Here is a 21,793-nt window from a genome sequence, read left to right as displayed (position 1 = left end):
TCTTTTCAACAAATTATTATCATCGTTTTACAGATGAAGTTTTTAAAAGTCCAAGATCACAAAACTGGTTAAGTGACAAAGCTGAGCCTTCAACTTAGGCAGAACAAACTCAAAAGCCCCCATAAAGGTATACAGAGTAGATTTGTTCACCAAATCCTCAATATCAAAACTAAGGAATATTCTGAAAGCCTGAACAAAATACTTATATAACAGAAACAGTTATTTCACACAGTAAAATATGTAAAAATTAGATTTAAATTCGCCTTATGATATTTATTAAGCCTTATGAGCTTAGGCAAGTCACTTAATTTAAGTGTCTCTGCTCACTTGAAATATGAGACAAATATCAACTCAAGAAACTATTGTAAGAATTAAAAGCAAAAATATAAAGGGCTTAAGTGTGTTTAGCAAAGACATATCATTTAATGGTTACATAACATTACGGATACTATGAAGTGACAGTGTAAGAGGTACATAAATACATGTAAATCTAAATACCACATATATTTATACACAAAATAAAAATCACTAGACCTTTTAGATTCATGGATAATGAATTTACAATAGCCACATCACCTACCTTTATGCCTTAACTACATAGAAGGGAAAAGAAGGCACAGTTAACAAATTTTCAGCACAATGTCCCTCCAAAATATATATGCCCACACATACCACCAATGTCTAGCACAATGCCTCATCCGAAGCATGCATAAGAAATATTTTGAATCGCAATGACTATTTTGTTTTGAAATAGCCATACCGATGTTAGCAAATAACCTTAAATATTAGAATTAAATATGCCCTGTCCCTGCCAGAAAAGACAAATGATAAAATTAATGGAAAAGACAAGTGTAAGGAAGGATTATGAAAAGTAGAAAACCTGGACTTAGGACTGAGAAGGACTGAGGACTGAGAAGGCCTGAGTATATGTATCAACTCTATCACTTTTACTTGGGTGTCATAAACAAGACTTTAAACCTTCTGCTTAGTTTTCTTCATTTGTAATTTTTACCCTAATGCCATGAGCACACCTAGTACCCGGATCATAGTTTCTAAATATAACTTTCCAATAAATGGAAACAGAGTTCCTTAGATCAATGGGATGACTCTAAAGCTGAGGCAGGAAAAACATGAGATGAGCCCAGAACACCTTGTGAAGCCTAAAAGGAAGTGCTCAAAAAATAAAGGAACATGTCAAAAGAGCACAGAAGTCAACTTGATGGGCTCCCAATGACCAAATCTGGGACACTGAGTAATCAAAATAATGACAGTAATGGATTATAATCCATTCTGACAGAAATAAATAAATGTGGGGAGAAGAGAACGCTTGTCTATAGCATTCCAATTAATAAATGTGGAGGAATGATGGAAATAGAAAATCACCATTTTGCAAATATCACAATTGTTGCAGGCAAGAATCAGCAACAAATAGTAGAAATAGTGGGCAAGTGTTTAATAGGAATTAGGATGTTTAGTCTCAAAATATCTCTCCTCAGAGGATGCTTATTACAAAGAAAACTTACCAGTCAGATATCATCTTATCCACATGATCAAAGTTCACATCATCAGTATGAGATATATCAACATCATGCACCTCCAGATTTGAAGGATGGAGACACCAACACTCTCTAGTATTGTTGCCCAAAATGCTTAACTTGAATTTAATCAAGAGTGAACATCAGACAAACCCAAACTGAGGAACATTCTACAAAATACCTGGCTAGTACGCCTCAAAAGTTTCAAAGTTATGAAAGAAAGACTGAAGAACTGCTTCAAATTAAAGGAGACTAAAGAGACAGGAATACTTAATACAGTAAGAGATGCTGCACTGTATCTTTAACTAAAAAAGGACATTAGTGGAACAACTGATGAAACTTGAATAAGGTCAATAAATAACAATTTTATATCAATGCTAATTGCCCGATCTGGCTATGTTAGTTAAATGTTAACATTTTGGAAAGCCAGTTGAAGAATATATGGTTGAATGGTAAAAGGCAATGACAGACCAGCATGTTTACCTAACCCCTTCACTGCTTCTACCTTGACCTCTCATCCATAGACATCTCCAAATTTTAGTATAAATAACTGAGAGGAAAGGGAGAAAAATCAGTAGATTCAAGACAAGTTATTGAGGAGTTTAGAAACCACAACTGTGTACCTCACCTAAAATGCTCTTTTGTCTTCCAATCAGAAATCTAGGCTGTTTGAATCATTTGTTTCTTAGAATGACATGTCTCATGCTCTTACATTAAAGCTTAACCCAACAGAGCTAATTCGTTACAAATTACTTGTTTCAAAGCTTTGCTTAGTGAAAAAAGGAATTTTTTAAAGAAAAAATTAAGTCATAAACATCTCATAAATAATATCATTCACATATAAAAGTTTATTTACACTGCTAGTTATAAAAAGACTAAGTTCACAATATTAATCTGATCCTTAGCTGTTATTGACACTAAATCTTTTACCTTTCTCACACAATCTATCCTGCCATACAATCTTCAAAGTAACAATCTTCAAAGTAAATCAAAGACAGTTAAGACTGTAGCTACTTTGGTCAGATCACAAAACTATAAAGTTAAGCGTAACCCATAAAGATGCCTCCTCAAAATGTAGTTATTTTTACTTTCGATAGTTTTCTCACTCTTTGGGAAACACTATATTTTCCTCTAGCAAGAAATCAGTATGTCCAAGTCCTTCATCACCAAAGATCGAACCATTTGTTTCTAATATCAGACTGAGAACTCCTTGAGGGCAAAGATGCAGATTTTATTCATCTACATCCCCAAAGCCTACTGTCTTAACACCGCAAATATATTAGTTTTAATTCTTCTCCGGCATATAACAAATGCTCAATAAACGTTTGCTGTAGCTGTTTCATTCAGTATCTATGTTAATGACTGTGCCAAACCTAAGAGTAATGTAAAATCCAGAAGACGAACTAAATTTGACTAACAAATGCTGCGATATCCTGATCTCCATCTGGCTGCTTCTATCAGCCTACCACTCCAACACACAGTGTGATTGATCCTTTTGTGCCCAATGCACTGAGACATTTAACTACCACTAAAATATGCAGCATACACATAATGGATTTGAATCACACTCTTCCCTAAGGAAAAGACCTAAACACTGTTTTTACAGAACCTAAACACTTTAACATCTGAGGTTTAGATATTATCATACTTTGGCAAGAAACATGAGTAATCAGGTATTCAATACTGGGTCTAGCACTTTGTCATTCAACAATTATTAAGCAAGTAAGTTCACATCTATCAATAGAATTATAATTTTAAAATAGTATTTTATCTTAAAACTCGGTACCTAAAAGGTAAAACAAAAAACGTCTCTTCAGCATCTAGCAGATGAGAAACAAAGATAACTGGCTTAATAATGAGCTACTTAAAGGACATTACCTAGATATGATAAAGGAAAAAATTTTATTCAGTTCATGATGTGTACAAAAGCTTATATGGAGATCAGTATATATTCAAATCCGCTCCAGAATTTTTAACTACTTAATACTCTTAAATACTCTATTAAAAAATAAATTCAATAGAAATATACAAAGAAATAAATCATAATAAATTGTTTGACATTTTAATATTAAAAAAAGAGAAAACACAAATAACAGATTATTCTGAATTTAATAACGAACTGTATAGATTAGGTTAAATTACAAAATAGTAGAGCCAAAAATTCTAGAACTCATCTGAGCCATCTTACTCATTCTAGCAATGAGGAAACCGAGGTTCTATAAGAGACTGCTTTTTAAAAGAAGGCTGCTACACAACAAACAATGCTAATTCATAATATAAGGATAGTATAATCAGCACTCACCATCACAAGCACATAAAGGCCAAGAAATTGATGGGCAGGAGGAAAGGGTAAGAGAATATGAATTCACGTTCAAATATGAGCATTTGGAGAGGTAAAATATACTATTAGTTAAGAGGCTGGACTCTGCAGCCTGACCTGACCAAGTCTGTCATTTACTAGCTTAACCTCATAGAGCCTCAATTTTCTCATCTATAAATGGATATAACAGTACCTACCCAAAAGGGTGGTTGTGGGATTAAAAGAATTTATAAATTCATGTTAAGTCTTCAGAAGTATCTCGCACATAATAAACACTCAAAAATTTTAGCAAAACTCATTATCTTTTATAGAAAAAATGCAAATAAAGACAATAAAGTACAATTTTATACCCATTCTCTTACATTTCTATTAGTACAAATTAGAACTACATTGGGACACAATCTGGCATTATCCTGTAAACTTGAAAATTCACATGTCTTGCAAACCAACTATTTTACTCCTACATAATACTCAAGAGAACATTTAGCACATATGTATCAGAAGCATATTAATGTTCACAGTAATAATGCTCATGATAACGAATACCTGGAAACAACTCAAATACGCTTAGATAAGAGTGTCTAAACTATAGTTACTTCACACAATGGAATATTATATGGCAATGCAAATGAATAAAAAAGTATACCTGAAAAATGGATACATCTTAGCAACGTATTAAGGAAAAAAAATCAAATTCCAGGAGTTGACGCATAAGTAAATAAAATATTTATTCCATTTCTTTTATAGAGTTCGAAAATAATGAGATGCTGTTTAGGCATACATATATGTGATTAACTCTATTTTTCAATAGAAATGGAATGGCAAACACACAACTCAAGTTAGAGTAATCTCTGAGAAGTCAAAGGAATATGATAGGTACACATTAGAGGCAGATGTTAGTTATCAATAATGTCCTGATTCTTGGACTGCACAATGAGTGGGTATTTGTCAAGTAAATAAAAAATTAAAATAGACTTCAGAGGTCCACAAACAGACCAATGATGACAGTATGAACCAAAATAAAGATCAGCCCAATTCTAGGTACCAAAGGATTTTCTTTTTATTGTAGTTGACATATATTATATTAGTTTCAGGTACACAACATAGTAATTCAATATTTGTATATTAATGAAGTGATCACAATAATGCTGCCACTGTACATGGTTATTACAATATTATTGACTATATTCCCTATGCTTATATATATATGATGTGTATGTATATATATATATTTTTAGGCAAGGCAATCCTTGGTTGACCTCACAGATTGCAAGGACCTTGACAGCTTACAATCCCTTATATTTTTATTTTTTACACCTACAGCACCTGGTCTTCCTAGGTAGTCTCCCATCCAAGTACTAACCAGACCCAACCCTGCTTAGCTTCTGAGATCAGACGGGATCGGGCTTGTTCAGGGTAGCATGGCCATAGATAGACATTCCCTATGCTTTAAATTACATTCCATAATTTATTTTATAACTGGGGCACCAGAGATTTTTTAAAAAAGGATTGAGGGTTAACTATAATCTGCCTTGGAGTGAAGAATTAAATAATTCATGTTTGACATAAAGCAAAATGCTTAATACATGTTAGCTGACATTTTAAATGTTATGATCAGAAGTTATTACAGAATAAAACGTATTTAAAATTTTAAATCACTTCTCACTCTAAACCAACCTCTTCCCTTTTTGTCAAAGCAGATACCTTACCTAAAAAAGACAGACACTGAGACTCAGCAAACTAGTGGCACAGCAGTGCTCTTGATTCCCTATTAATCCAATTTTTCTGCTAGATAGGTATGTCACAATCTTGTTTTTAACATTCACTGCCTTCATCAATTTTCTGCCTTATATATGTAGCACATATATTATCCAAAAAATATTGTTCCAAAAGAAAAAGTTTTAATCATTATAGTCAATTAAAAAAAAACTATCGTAAGCCATATATAGTAATCAGATAATTAATACAGTAAAAATCAAATAGTATGGCTCCTCTACCAGAGACTGAGATTGATATTACTACTTTCTTATTAAACACACACATACATATTTAACTTAATTAAAATGCAAAAAGTTATTGAGAAAGAAATAACTTGCCAACTTAATTTAATACCATGTCTGTGATAAAAGTGAAATTACCTTACATACAAGGGCAAGTTCCACACTTTGGAAAAAGCTGCACTACCTCAAGCTAACTCCTTATTCAAAAAAATTTAACTTTCTTCAACAAATTGGCTAATATCTAATAGAAAACATTATTTTCAAAAATTTGCTGAGATTCAAGAATTAGAAACACTCAGTATCTGTACTATCCAATACAGAAATCATTAGCCGCATATAGCTATTTAAATTAAATTTAATTTAAAATTTAGTTCTTCAGTCCCTCAATCCATTTTTCAAGTACTCATTAGCCAAATAGCCACATATTTGCTACCATACAGGATAGCACAGAGTATTTCTATCATCACAGAAAGTTCTACTGGAAGAGATGCTTTAAATTGTCAAAGGATTCTGATAAGGCCTAAATGGTAACAAATGAAAATAAGGAAAATTTTAGCAGGAAATAAAAGTATCTTTCAGTAAATAGAAACATTTTGAAAGAACGGTGAGAGAATGAATTAAAAGCTAGTAAAAATATTTTTTTTCTACAATTCCTTTAGTTTGATGATTTCAAAAGCTGAAGATGTATTAAAGCAAGTTGGAATCCCTTCCCAAATAAAATGATAGGATTATTATTACAACTGAGGAATAGATTTAAACACTTAGAAAATAAGGTTAAGAAACTGAGGTCATATCTGAATGCATATTGGCGAACAGTGCTTACTGTGTATCAATCAGTTTTAACACATGAGCTTATGAAAACTCTTAATTACATTACCTTCGTTAATAAAGCAATAAGTATGCTCAAATAATGGACAGAATATCAAATCCATCCTTTAAAAATAAAGGGTCTTGCATAATGAATTGTCATTTACCAGCCCCTGATCACTTTAAAATGTTTAGGTTCTCCCCCTGCCCCACCTATATGATCTCAACATCCTTGTGAATTTGTTTTGTTGCAACTAATATTTTTAAAGGGAATTTTCCAGTTCACTTGATACACCACTCAAATTTTCAGACCGATTTTTACTATGTAGAAATTTTGAAACATCCCAAAATGTAGGTTATATAACCTATGAAGATACTTTATATAACTTCCTAATATACACGTTATATAACTTTTAACTTAGCTAATAATACTCCTTATACAGATCTCATTTACCTCTCAAAACGGGCCCAGACATTTCAAATCTAAGACCAACGTTCATTTTCCTCAGCTTTCTTCCTCTCCCTAAGGTTTAATGAAAATCATTTACTTATCTGTCTGCCTTCTGCTTTATCTCCCCGTTTTTTATTCCGATCCCCCAGTAAACCCCCTTCCTCCCCTATAAGAAAATCAACTTATACAGATAAATCCATTTATACATGCTTTCCATACAAAAGTAATTTATAGATGGGAAAAGGTTACTGTCTTCATTAGCACAGATGCTGAGATAGGAAAAAAATCTGCTCTAAATCACGTAAGTAAATAGAAAAACTGAGATGAGAATCAGTTTCCTTTTCTACACATCACTGCAGAGTTTTGTCTTTACAATACTTTTAATATAAATAACTGCACGAAAGAAAATTTCTTTTGTGGGTAATTTCTTATCATTTTCCAAGTTTCCTACGATGTGATTATATTTTCATATTTCAAGAAGTTTATATTAATCTTTGCTGAATCTGTATGTTCCTACTTTTTGTTTGAAAATGGCAACCACTGTAATTACACTGCACAATCCTACGCTTGTCTCAGGAGCACACCCTGGATGCACTCCAAATGCTACTTCTAGAGAGTATACTTCCTCTCAGGAATGGGCTAGGGACACATAATGCCATAGGACACAAATACGCAAAGATTTCATGGTTAAAGAGTTTCCATTTTTCCTTAGCATAATTAAAAACATTTCATATTAGAAAAACTACATTATTGATCAGAATGTAATATTCACATGAATCTTTGAGAGTTTACTAGATTTCAAAATAATTACATACTTTTTAAAGGCTGATTTTGGGATGCATTCTCTTATCTTTCAGAGAAGCAATGATGTAATGCTTATATTCTATAATCTAGCTACAGCAATTCAAATCCTCCAATTCCTCACAACCTGACCTTGAAATGCACTCCTCTGAGGATCCTGTACCTTTCAGTATTCTGTTATTTCATGAAATAAGCTGAACACAAATGTAATCTTCAGTCCAGTAAGAGATACATCCATAGAGGACTATATCCCATATACTGCACTGTAGTTCAGAACATGGGATTTTTAACTGCAAGAGTCGTGACCAGCATTATGTTTTTATATAGGAGTACAAAAGTCAGCCTATGTCATCACAGTAAGTCTAAGTTGTTTTATAAAGGTTTTCTCTGTGTGTGTGTGTGTGTGTGTGTGTGTGAGAATTCAAAATGTGCTCAGATGTTAAAGTTGCTTTCATTAACAAGCTCTTGAAACCTATTCCTTTATAACTAGTTGTATTAAACACCAAATACAAAAAATTGGCTAGAGCTTGGTCTTTGCTTTATAGTGCCTTTTCCAACACTTATATCTACCTCATCAATCAGTCTTTGCTCAGAACATGGAGGAAGGTGTTCACAATATAGGTTTATATTATTTTCTGCCTGTTGGAATTTTTAGATTTTAAGTTTTTTTTTGAAAACATGCATTTTAACATTTAAACTGAAATACAAATTTTCCAGCAGGTCATTAATCCTTTTTTAAAAGTATCCTTTATCTATAGGCTAAATGAAAATGAGCAGTGATTATTTCATGAACATAGTACCTTTCTTCTCAAGAACTAAAAGTTCTTTTTAATATTCCCTTATCTCTAATCAAAAAAAATGTTATTGGGGGAGAGAAGATTAAATTTATTTTAACATTCCTCTGAAGTAGGAACATATTATCCTGGTTTAACAGATGGAGAATCAAGCACAAAGACAGGTTACGTGATTTGCCAAAGTCTTAATGCAACATTCATCAGTAACCACAGGATCATGTTCATTGTGAACACCAAGTTAACTGTAGAAATTTAATTAGTGAATTTTGTTTTGAAAAGACCTTTCTAACCATATTAAGATTGGTGTACCCAAAGAATACAAAACCTTTCATCAAAGAAAATATAATTTATTTGGATAAAATAAGTCAACATCTTGGTTAGCCTCTCAGAAAACCTTAAAGTTCTTAATAAAATCCAAATTTAGATAATTTATTCACATGTCTATCTTCCCTTCTAATTCCCAACATCTCTAATCCCTGACAGGGCCATAATTACATGAGATCCTATCATTTCCAATACTCTCAACTCCTCCCAGCTATACTCTTTCCTTTTCTTATCCTCCTCCCCAACACCTTCCTCAACCTCCAACTCCGAAATCTTTATTCCTGTCTCTTTAAACTGCAGAGGCAGAGGTCAACATTCATACTCCCACTCCAAGCCGTTCATCCCCCACACACATTAAGTACTTTGGCACTGGCTCAGGATTCCTCTCCACCTCAACTCCTGATACCAACCCAGCAACTTGAACAGCCACATTGCTGACCTTTTTAAATATCTTAGCAGATCCTGGCTCCTCTACTCCAGCAACCTGTTTCTACTTTAACCTTCCCTCATATGTCATCACGCTGGAGTCTGTGTTCTCTAATCAAAAGCTATCTTTCTATTTTTCCCACTTCCACTCTACATGCTCTTTAACTGTATCGAAACTTCCAATCCCTCAAAACAGCTGTCAACTCTGTCTACTTATCTACTTCGAGCTTAAGTTTTTATTTAAAATTAAAATTATCTAGTCTTGTATGAGGTACAGTATGGTATAAATATTCTGCAATTTGAATCTCAGTTCTATCACTTACTCCCTTGTGTGGCTGTGGGCAACTTACTAAACTTCTCTTGTCTCAGTTATCTCTATTTGCAAACTATTGTTAACACCTAGCTCACAAGATTAAATGAGAAGCAGTGAAACAGTCAGATGGACTCTTCTCCTGGGCCTTAAGGGCTCTACCAATTACCGGTCATTCCTTAAAACTTTTTTTCTTCCTCTCTAGTACTGACATCACTTCATCCAACAAATAATCTCAACTCCTAACTTCCCCCTGAGTATAATCTTACTTTGCTATCGCATTTCATCACTTCCTATTTTGCCTTTAACACTTTCTCTCTGAACTCTCCTACCTCTCAAGATTGTCTTTTGGTGTCTCTTCTTACTCTCCCTTAAAAATGCTGCTGTTAATCACTATTCAACTTTCCATTACTACTTAATATTCTCCTTCGGCAATTTACCACTAGCTTTCAACTATCACATATGCTGAAGATATCACCTTTAACTCTACCCTCTTATCCTTCTTTGGGCACCAAAACTATAATTAAAACACCTTATGGGGACATTTTCTACCCTGATACCTAGTAGGCATCCACAATTTAAAAGATCAAAATTGAGTTATTTTCCCCTTAAAAGCCTTCTTTGCCTTTTCCCATTTCATGTAAGCTTCGCAGCAGCCCAAATTTAAAATGTTGAAGTCATCCCACACTCTTCCTACTCTTTCCTTCATATCCAGTCATGTAATCACACTAATTGTAAATCTCAACTGCCCTACAAATTCATCCTCAATAATTCCAAATGCACTATTTCCAGCTGTTTTTTTACCATAATTATTACATCCTCCTCATCAACTGAAGTTCATTTTCTTTTCCTTTGAATCAATTATCCAAACAAGCCCTAGTATTCAGCTTTCTACACAAATTTGACATCACTCCCTCACTAAAAATGGTCTCTACTGCCTACATGATAAAGACTTAAGCTGCTACTCAAGAGTTATGGTGAAAAGTGAGGGACGTTAGCCCTAAGAACAAATTTTCTTTGGATGCTTACTGCTTTAACTGAAAAATTAATGAGAATTCTGTTCGAAATTAATGTTATTACTGACCAATTATATAAATTTTCCTCTACTTTTTAGAAAAAACTTTTGAAAAAAACGTTTTCAGGAGCTTCTGTCACATTCATCTTGAGAGTCTCATGCTCCAAAGCCTAGCCATCACCCTTTACCACAAGGTTGCTGATACACAGTAAAGCACAAATCTAGACTGCTTACAATCTGGCTCACTGACACTTTTATTATCTCTCCACTACTCCTCCAAACAAGTGTATACAAAAAGTTATTGCTTTTCTTCACTTTCCTTTTCTCTTTTTATGCTTGTTTCTATGGCCCCCTCCCCCTTTCTTGGAATATACTTTCCCTTTCTATTCCCCACTTCTCTGGTTGATTCCTAAATTGCCAAGACTTTTCTGAAGACTTCCTTCACACGTAACTCATACCCTGGCATCCACACCCACATTGAATCACTATCTCCTTGAGCCTTAAAGAACTTCATAAGCAGAGTACTCATCACATTTCAGAGGGATCTGGTTCCCTTGCTGGATAGTGAAAGCAGTTATCAGGCTCTACTTATCTTTGTATCTCCAGGGCTGAGGAAAAGTCCAGTGCCTAGTAGGCACTCAAATGTTACTGAACTGAAATTCTCAAAGAAAAAGTTACTAATGATATCTGTCCCAAAAAACTGTAAGAAATTCATATATATGATCCAGCCACTAAAATTCTGAAATGTTTTCACATATTATAAAGGGAGCAAGCCCAGAAATGAACCCTAATTTCGATCTCAAAACATCAATGTAATTTACAATAAACGATTAAAAAAAAAAAAAAAGGTTTGGTGACTTTATGCCAAAGTTACTAAAACATTGTGATGCGGTGAAAGTTAACTTTAAAAAGTGGCCTCAGAAGTCATGATTCACTAAATTTCATCTAAATGTTTGGTAATCCTATCATATGACACTAACAGAAGTCATTAACAATTACTGTGTCTTGGCGAAAATGATCTCGAAATGTGAATAAACAAACAGGATGTCTCTTATCATATGCAAAAGTATCATTAAATACTACCAGGAAAACAATTATTTTCTACATTCCAAGCCATAATAGCCTTCATCTAACTTATAATCCCTGTTACACAGATAAAATTTAGAAAATTATAACAGTGATCAGATTAAAATTTAATTTTCAATTACTCTTTAATTTACTAAAGCTTATTCTTTGCACTCTAAATGTGGAAATACTCTAAATTTATATTTATGAAATTTGCATTACAAATATAAATTATGAACATTTACTACGGGCAGAGATTAAATCTTAATATTGCATTTCCGGCATTTATTAAGATTGTATCATTTCTCTCCCTTAATCTTCAAATATGATAAACTACATGGATTTTCTCATGTTGATGCATTCTTGCAATCTCAAGACAAACCCAGTTTAACTGTGAGGCTTTGTCCTGTGTTTAGTTCACTGCGTTGGGTTGGATTTGCTACTTGAAAATTCTCAGCCATTATCTCTTAAGAGTTCCTCTTCATTATCTCTTTTTTTGGAAATGTTAGTCATATGTTAGATTTGTTCATCTTATCCTTCATGTTTCTTTTCCTATTTTATATCTCCATCTTTGGGTTCAGCCTTCTGGGCTTCAGTCTATAGCAGGAGATTTTAACCTTTTGTGCCATGGACCTCTTTGGCAGTCTGATGAAGCCTACAGCCTCTTCTCAGAACAATATTAAAGAGTTAAAACAAAATACATAGAATTACAAAAGAAATCAATTTTATTAAAATAATTACAAAAGTATTTTAATTTTGAAATAGTAATACAGAATATGTTAAATATATGTGCTTCTTAATTAACATTAAAATAAGTTCTAGCAAAGATTTGATAACTATAACTTCAAACTAGTGATGGTTATTAAGTGCTATTTTAGATATCTATAACCACCGAACTATAATTGTACTATAAGAAAAAAAAATCTGATTTCTATGGGTGTTACGGGTTGTATTATATCCTGCCAACGATAATAATAATAATGAAGATAATCATGATGACGACGATGATGATGAAAGCCAAACCCCTCGTACTTCAGAAAGTGACCTTATTTAGAAATAGGGTCATTTATAGATGCAATTAGTTAAGAGGAAGTCATACTGGAGTGAGGTGGGCTCCTAATCCAATACAACTGGTGTCCTTATAAGATGACCATGTGAAGACACATAAAGAATGCCATGTGATGATGAAGGCAGAAAAGGGAATTAGGTGGATGCAAGCCAAGGAATGCCAAAGTTGCCATCAACCCCCAGAAGCAAGGAAGGCAAAGGATTCCCCTACTGATATCCGAGGGAGCATGGCCCTGTCAACACCTTGATTTGAGACTTCTCACCTCCAGACTTGTGAGACAATAATTTCTGTTGTTTTAAGCCATTTAGTTTGTAGTACTTTAAGGCAGCCCTAGGAAACTAACACGATTGCTATCACAAGTAGTTCTAATTCTGCTATGATTTTTTGGTGTTTCCTTCAATTATGAATGTAGACAAGTTTCAGTTAAAAATTAGTAAAAACGATCTTAATTCTGAAAACTCTATGTCTAAAGCAATTTTTAACACCTTAGTCTAAGGTCCATCACTAATGTACTGTTTTAACGAAAGTAATGAACTATGTTTAAACGATAGTAACAACAACAAAAAAAAATCAATTGATTTTCTTTTTTCATTTCAAACCATTCTGAGTGCCACAAAATTAACATCTTAGGAGTTTTTAATGACTTTGGTTCTGGACTATAAAATGAGATGCTACTATGACACAATCTTTGTCATAAATAGCAAACTAAATCTAAATACTAAAGAATGAAAATATCATGTGTTAATTTCTTAAACTAATTAAATATACAATTATCCTTCAGTGTTAGGACATGATTTCTATGAATAACCAAATGAAAAGACTTACGTTTTTGGCACATTTTGGCCAATTAAAGCATGAGTCTTGGTATCTTGTTAGTGTAAGTATTCCTCTTACAACTACTCAAGTTGGTGTTCAAACCCAATAACCTTAAAAAGAGGCTTAAAAAGAGCCAGTACAAAGTTCTCCATCTGTGATGCATATATATGTTATCGAAGACAAATGGCTATTACGCTCAAAATAGGAAAATCTTAAAAGATTATAAACATACCAATTGTTTCCAAACTTTTTATTTGAGTTCTTCAAAACTCATGCTTTTACTTCAGCATCCTACTAGATTCTCTATGTCAAAAACAACATAATAAAATTAATCAATTAAAAAATACGTATGTTACAAGTCTAGAGACTTGCAATGCGCCTATCATATTACTTTATGGTCATTTAGCACAGGAAGGGCCCATACAATGCTTAGTTCAAATACTGTCATTTACAAATGAGCAAAATGAGGCTCACAGAGGCTGTCACTTGCCTAGAATCACAGAATAAATTAATGACAGGTAGGATAGTAAAGCATCTCCCAATTCCAAGTCCAATGTTCTTTACACTAATACCACACTGCATAAAGGTTGGTAAAAGTTAAATAAATTATCTGCAAATGCCTTTCATATGATCACATTAATTCTATTTATAATATAGTATTTTAAAACAGTCCAGCAGTTGCCCAAAAACAACCTGAAAATTTTGTTATTTTAAAAAAACAATTTCATTTACCATCCAGCACATTTTAAAAATAGGCAAAAGATCTCATTTCCACCTTCAAAATTGGCAAAAATTTTTGCAAACAGAATTAGATAGATATTTCAAGGTATAAGTACTCTCATACACTGAGTTTTCCTTTTCTAGAGAGCAATCTGGCAGAAAGAATAAAATAACTTAAAGTTTGCATTTCTTTTAATTCCATTCCTAGACAATCTCAAGGAAAAAGTAATAGATTTGGTTAAAGACAGAACTCAGGATCAAATGCAGCACTGCTCAGAAATAATAGATATATCCAACAGTGGTAGAATGATTAAAACTAATGCATGTTATGTTGAATATAATGTAGCCATTAAAAATTATGTTCTAGAAAATACTTCACGACAGAAAAATACTCACAATATATTAGCTATGTTAGACTCTACTATGTAATTCCATTCTGTCGAGAATACATGCATATACATAAATTATATAATACATGTGTAAAGCATTTATCATAGTGCTTGGGACATAGTAAAAATTCAATAAATGAGTATGATTCATCAACATCATAGGAAAATAAAGATTTGATTATATATCAAATGTTGAGATGTTATCTTAGTACAAATGCAAATAAATTATTATTCACTTAAAAGACCATTTTGTACATTACTTGAAATAAATTATTATTCTTGCATGGAGGGAATTATTTTTTTAAACTGGCACTTTTAATTCAGTTCTAATTCCTACTGAAGGTTAGAGAAGAAAATCCCACTTTTACCAATACTTCCCCAAGTCTGACATTGCATAAGACAAAGTCTTACACATACCAGGTCCTTCAATAATTCCCGATTAAATATATACTCACAATTAACCTCTGGGAGCTTTCCATCTCTCTACACAGAACTCTTATTTCAAATAATAGAGCACTACTACAGGATTTCAAAATGAGGCCTCTAAAAGCTTTACCGGACTTTACCACAATGGCTAGAAAAGATTAAGGTTTCTCAAGATAGTAGTGATTTTCGCTTTTTTTTAAAGGTTGAAATCGGGTGGAAAAACACTTGAGTGCTAAAAACAGTCTCTACTGCAATTAAATTCCTATTGATTGTGGCTTTAAAAAAAAGAGAAAAGAAAAAGGAAAAAATATATGGAAGGATTTTACAAATAAAATCCACATTACAGGGCAGTTTTAAACTATGCTAAAAGGGCATCTGCTATATCTCTTTTGTTTCTTCATAATATATATAAATAATAAATTGCCATTTTAAAACATTATAAAGATGAGAAATATAAATTATCAGAAAAAAAGTTACGTTCCAAAGAAGTTCACTCTTTTTGGTTTAGTTAAGGCACAATATTGGCCCTAATAAAAATGATTACCAGATAAACATCACTCTCTAACATAAAAAATTCTTAAAGTAAAACCCCAAGAGTTTGTCCCCATGAAGAGTTAACATCTAACGGCAAAATATTATATGCTAAAACTCATTCTTGTCCTACAAAAACTAACATAACAAAGCTCCTTGGGAGTAACTTATTAATAATAAAGTGAGATAAATTTGTGAAAAAAGAATCCTAAAAGTCTAGGTAAGTGAGGCAATTTCCAAGTTGTCCCATACTAAGTACATTAAAAAAAAAAAATTTTTTTTTAAAAGCTATCCTCTCAGTAAAAAATCCCATTTGGTATTTCAAACATCAACATGTTTGGGATTCAATCATTGAAAATATTTACTCATTTTTCGTGTAACAGATGCACTGACTTCACATCAAAAACTTGCATTCTCAATATGCCTATGGCGAGTATTACAAAAAGTGCCCATTTAGAAACAATATTTCATACAAGTCAATTCACATTCCTTCGTTTTTCTATTAGCTGCATCCAACAAGAAGGTATTCAGCATTTTATTTCAAATGTGGTATTTTCTCACCCCTAAAATAGAACTTGACGTTTTGATCCAAGCTACTTTCTTAAAAGATACTAGTAAAAATTATCGTCATTCCGTTCATAATTTTAGCAGTTTTTCTCCTATCTAAGCGTTATCAGAGATACAGTACTTCTTGATCTCTTTCAAAGTAGGTCTAATCTACGGAAGGCAGTGAGACAGTGTACTGCACTGTGAATGGACAGCCAGGTATTTTATGAATGGAGACGATCACGTGATCCCAGCACCTCCCCGAACTGATATTTCCCACATAACTGTGTCAACATTCTGAGAACAGGGGTAGTTGTTTGTGTGTGCGTATGTTTTTGAATTTAACCTGTAACTTCGAATTCTCCTTACTTCCTGAACTCAAAAATCTACACGAAGACCGACGATAAAGCTTCGAATATTTTCCTTGGAAAATCCTTTTAAGATGTCCAAGGTGATGGATGTTTAATTATTTTTTTATGAATGAAGAGTGTGCTATGCAAATGAGGGCGATTCACAAAAAGGGAGAGAACATGGCGGCCACTTCTGCTTCTAGGCTGCACTGACACTGCAGCAATCTACCTTCTCCCACAGCCGCTCATCAGAGGAGTGTGTTGGGGGGGAGGGGAGAAGGAGAAACACTGCTTGGCATTTCTCAAGCTATTTTATGTTAAACAGGCCTAAGTATTAGACTTTAAAGTTCTCTCAAAAAATTCTGACTCGAGGAATGCATTTTATTTAAAGGAACGCATCCTAGGACTAGCCCTCACTTAACTCTTTCCAACCCTCCTAAGATAAACAAAATTTGAACTGAATTACAAGAAAACGGAAGCTAATATTCTGCATGGAGTTAAATCCCGTCTCAATAAAAAACTGTTACCGCACCATCATTCCTCCAGGCAGCTGTTACATTAAAAAATACTTAAAAGGCAAAGTATTTCGTCTGGAAAGCATAAGGACAGCCAAAATAAAAACTTTAACCGGGATAGTCTAGAAGTTAATCAACGAAGTCATCAACATGTTCAGCAATGTAAATACTGTTAAATCAGCATAAATGCTGTATTTTAATATAGCTGAAGTATCAGAATTAGCATTCAAAATTCTTCTATGCTCCTGATAAAGACATGTCCAATGTTCGCAAAGGTAAAATATAGTAGTTCACCGTCTCCCACACTCCATGTATCTTTATCCTATTAAATTCTAAAAATGTTTTCCTAGCCCCATTTTTTACAAGAATCTTACAGGTCATAAGTTTAAAAAAGGAGGGGAGGGGGATGGAAGCTAAAACGGTATTTAAGAGTCACTGACTCATCGAATTAAGATTCAAGAGCAGTTTGCTGCAGGAGGTGCTCCCACACATCAGTTTCCAAGTGAAAAAGCTATAAAGGAAGCAGGATGGATATTCAGGGTATGCTGATTGGCATGCTAAAGTAAAAAAGGACAGGCCAAAGGTCTTCCAGGCAAAGGGGTAATTTCTACCCCGCCTCCATCCATCCACAATACTCCATCTCCTGAACATAAAACTGCCATTCAACCCCAACACTCAATACCCTTCCCCAGAATAAAGCAACTAAAGGTGGGGACCGGGAGAGACAGAGTAGGGTGCTGCCATTAAATAAAATGGCTAAAGAAATCAAATGTTATCGGCAGGACAGGATGCACCGAACTCTCCCAGGTTGCAAGCCTTCCGGCACCCAAGTCTCGGAGGGGTCTGGGGGACAGCGGAGAAAGTGGGGGGGGGGCGTAATCAAGATCAGTGAAGCTCTTACTCGTTGTCAGAAGTCGCCGTCTCCTCGCTCATCTTTCCCTCACCGTGATCCGATCTGGAGATGGAGGAGCAACAGCAGGCGGAGGAGCGGCAGCAGCAGCACCGAGGGGCAGGAGGCAGCGGCGGCCGGGGGGGCGCGGGGGCAGCGGCTCAGGGGCCTCACCATGGTGGATGTCTCACCCGGAACGGTGCCCCCCCAGCCGGGAACTCCGGCCACCCCCGCAGGGGGGTGGCGGCAACAACCTCCGCCGTGGCGACCCCAGCCTCTTCCCCCGCTTCAGCGCCCAGCCAAAGGATCCGAGGAGGCCGGGGACGGTGGGTGGAGAGGGAAAAAGGAAAGGGGGCTGCGAAGGATGACTGGAGAGCTGCTCCTCCGGCCACTGGGGTGGAGTGCGGCGGGGTCCGGCCAAGAAGGAGCGGGCGGGCGGAGAACCCGGGAGCAGAGGCGGCGCTTCCCTCAGGGATGCGGCGAGGAGGAAGCAGAGCTCCCCTGGGTGGGGGCCGACAGGGGGGAGCCGAGCCCAGGCTCCAGGCAGCGGCGGCACGGTCCTGCGGGAGCCCACCCCACCATCTCCCGCCTGGCGGCCGGCTGTCCGCTCAGCCCTCGGCGGCGACTGGGACAGTCCTCAGGAACGAGCAGAACCGGCGAGGGGCCTTGCGGCGGCAGATTCCTCCAGACACGCTCCTGCCGGGACGACTCCAGAGGAGGGAGGAGGGGACGGCGGGGAGCGTGTGAGGCGGAGGCAGGCGAGCCGATCGCCCCCACCCGGGCAGGCTGGGAGCAGGCGCGCCCGGGGGACAGGGTCCCAAGAAGCGGCTTGAGAGCGAGGACTGCGACCGCAGGTCGCCCGCCAGCCGGTGCCCACCAGCAGCTCAGCGGGCCAGCTCCTCACCTACTCACGCCCGCCAGAGGGGAGCTGCGAGGGGGGCGGCGGAAGCGCTCACGCCGCCCGCTCCTTCCGCCGCCGCCGCTGCCCGAACCAGGGGCGCCCGCGGGAGAAGGAGGCGAAGTAGTCCCTGGCGACTTCTCCTGGCCGCCGACTTCCCCCGGGGGCCGAAGCGAGCACGGGGTGGGGTTGCCGAGCGGGGTGCCCGAGCTGTGAGGGCGGGTGGGTAGGAGGACCAAAAGCAGCGGCCTCGGGGCGAATCACTGCAACTCGAAGTCGTGTGCAGCATAGCAAGTTTCAGGAAAGTAGTTCCCTCCTCCCTTCATTTCCCAAATCGTTGTCGAGCCACTGAGAGGGGAGAGGGAGGAGGGAGGCGGAGGGATACGCTAGGCTCCGTGCTCGGTGTGCGTGCGCGCGCTCCAAACTCTTGGCACGCTGCGAAAGGGGGCGGGGGTGTGAGCTGCACAGGGAGCTGCTTGGGAGGTTGCATTGTTGCGGTGCGGTACTCCTGGTTACTCGTTTTGGAATATCCCGGTGGTTTGAACGAGGAGACTAGAATGATACTGTGCTCAAGGAGGAAATTGGAGGCTACTCTGTTCTGCCGTGGTGTGTGTGTGTGTGTGTGTGTGTGCGCGCGGGCGCGCGCGTGTGTGTGCATGTTCCTGCAGAGCAAAGAATGGAACTGGCATGGGTTCATTAGTTAGTGGGGGTTAGAAGAGGGACTGTACAAAGAGAGCTCCGCCTGCTGTCCCTCTGGTTGCATTGCTGCAGTCTCCTAGCTGCATGCACAGCGGAATTGTGTGCGTGTGTGTGTGTGTGTGTGTGTGTGTGTGTGTTAGAGACAGAGGAAAAGAGTGTTAATACCTTGGATTATTACTGCGCAAGGAGTATGCTGTGCAGGGCATTCATCTCCGAAAGCTAAAGTGGTTGTTAATGGAGAACGACTTCCATTGAAGCCCGGGGTAGGCGTGTTCCATGAATCTGGCGCAGCCAGAAGCACAGGAAATAACTCCCGCTGCGAGTGAGGTTGCATAACTATAGCGCAGAAGATGCCTCTGTGGCACGAACTGCTCTAAACGGAGGCGGAACGAGTATTGAATAGGCAGCTGTCACGTTTGCATTGTTAGAGGACAATGTATGCATTCATCTGAAAAGGTTTTTGCACAGAAATCTGCTGGGGTTGTGGGCCGAAGTATTGGGTCTCTCGGATCAGCGGACTCAAGGCTCTACAAATTCTATTATCTCTTCTCTACCTAGAAAGACAACCTTTACATGATTCGGCCTGGGGGACTGAATCCCAAGCGCTCCGGTTTCTGACGCATCTCCCTAGAATCAGTCTACCTCTGAGCGCAATGCTCTGCTCTTCATTCTCGGGTGTGTGCGACCTGAGAATGAAGGTTGCCTCTCCTTGCGGGGTAGAGCAATTTCTAAGGAAGAAGAAAGTGGGAGAACCTCCCAAACACGCCAGCGTTCCTCTTCTGCCATCTGTTTTCAGAAAGTGTCAGGATTGCTGTTTTCAGGAGTGCATACACTAGCCAGTTAACAGTGTTTTGCACATAGTAGGTACTACTACTGCTAACCACTTAAGCTGCTCAGATTTGAATCAAGTCTCAACAGTTATAATTTGTGTTATAAACAAGTAACTTAAACTCTGTACCTGTGTAAAATGGGGATAAGAGTACCTAACTCATACAGCTGCTGTACTGATTAATGAGGTAATGATATACATTAAGCACTTAAAACAGATTGAGAGCTCAATGTGTCCTAGCTCTTACTATGATTTTGTAAAACAGAGATGGTAATAAACTCCATGACAAGGTAGTGGCATTTGCTCTGAAGGTTTAATGTAAAGCATTCAGTAGCCTTGTTTACTCATTCAATAAATAATGGGTTTTTCTTCTGTATAGCACTCTCGCTAGACACATAGCCTGGCCCTTAGTAAGCTATCAATAAATGGTAGTTTTGAGTTATGATTAAGTACAGGGAAAGTTGGGTCACCTGCAAAACCTTGTTTTCTTTCAAAGAAGATCTGTATCTGTTTGAGGTTCAAGCGCATCAGGGAAATTATCAATGACAGACTTTGGAAGAAGATATGAAAACTGTCTTGGCTGTTGTGTGCAAGGCACTGTGCTGGCCACTTTCACACATGTTGCTTACCTAAAGGGGAAGGTAATGATCAATAGCCCTCATTAATGCTTTTAGATTGTTCCCAATCCCATGACCAAGACACAGGCACCAGTTTTTATTTTTAAGCAGTCCTCAATGTCGATGAGGTTTGACTTTAAGCAAAACAACATATAACAAAATCAGTTTACCATAGGCTAATTGATATAACCAAGGGTTAAGTTCCTGTGGCATGTCATCAATGTTATAACAAAATGACACTGAGCAAAATGATGTTATTCAAGGACCTGCTGTACACTGCAGGTACTGCTTTAATGCAGATTCCTAGATCCTACTCCAGAAATTGATCAACAGATCTGTAATCTGCTTTTTCAGAAGTATGCCAGGTTCCTCTTAGCCTTTCACAGTCTACTCCTCGTTTCCTTGCAACTAATGTCATCACATATCTGAACACACTAATTGAAACCTCTATTCCAGCAGAACACAAAAGAGTGTGGCCCAAGCTATATCATATGCTAAGGTTGATAACAGTCAAGGCCAGAGAACTGACTCAGCTAAGGAAGATGGATTCAACAAGAATTGAAAAGCTGTGTAAGAAGGTAAATACAGATCACAGTTTCACTTTAAGTTCCAGCAACATTCAGTTGGTTGAGCACTAGTCAAGAAGGGTTC

The 21,793-nt window shown here is 37.0% G+C and overlaps 1 protein-coding gene and 1 pseudogene across 2 annotated transcripts in view; both read right to left on the bottom strand.

Moving 5' to 3' along the window:
- SPRED1 (sprouty related EVH1 domain containing 1) overlaps positions 1-19,017 on the bottom strand; it is a 101,992-nt gene extending 82,975 nt beyond the window's left edge. Inside the window, exon 1 of one of the 2 annotated variants that reach the window (XM_011354892.2) lies at positions 18,112-19,017. In XM_011354892.2, coding sequence (XP_011353194.1) covers positions 18,112-18,143 — 32 coding nt within the window. In that variant the 5' untranslated portion in view covers positions 18,144-19,017. The remainder of the gene's footprint in view (positions 1-18,111) is intronic. The other variant, XM_023527738.1, reaches the window with a different exon arrangement.
- Positions 5,170-5,288, bottom strand: LOC111736453 (annotated as a pseudogene).
- Positions 19,018-21,793: the final 2,776 nt, after the last annotated feature.

Source organism: Pteropus vampyrus, unplaced genomic scaffold (genome assembly GCF_000151845.1).
Source record: "Pteropus vampyrus isolate Shadow unplaced genomic scaffold, Pvam_2.0 Scaffold19, whole genome shotgun sequence".
NCBI lineage: Eukaryota > Metazoa > Chordata > Mammalia > Chiroptera > Pteropodidae > Pteropus > Pteropus vampyrus.
The sequence above is the reverse complement of the archived record's forward strand: the minus strand, read 5'-3'. Positions and strand labels throughout refer to the sequence as shown.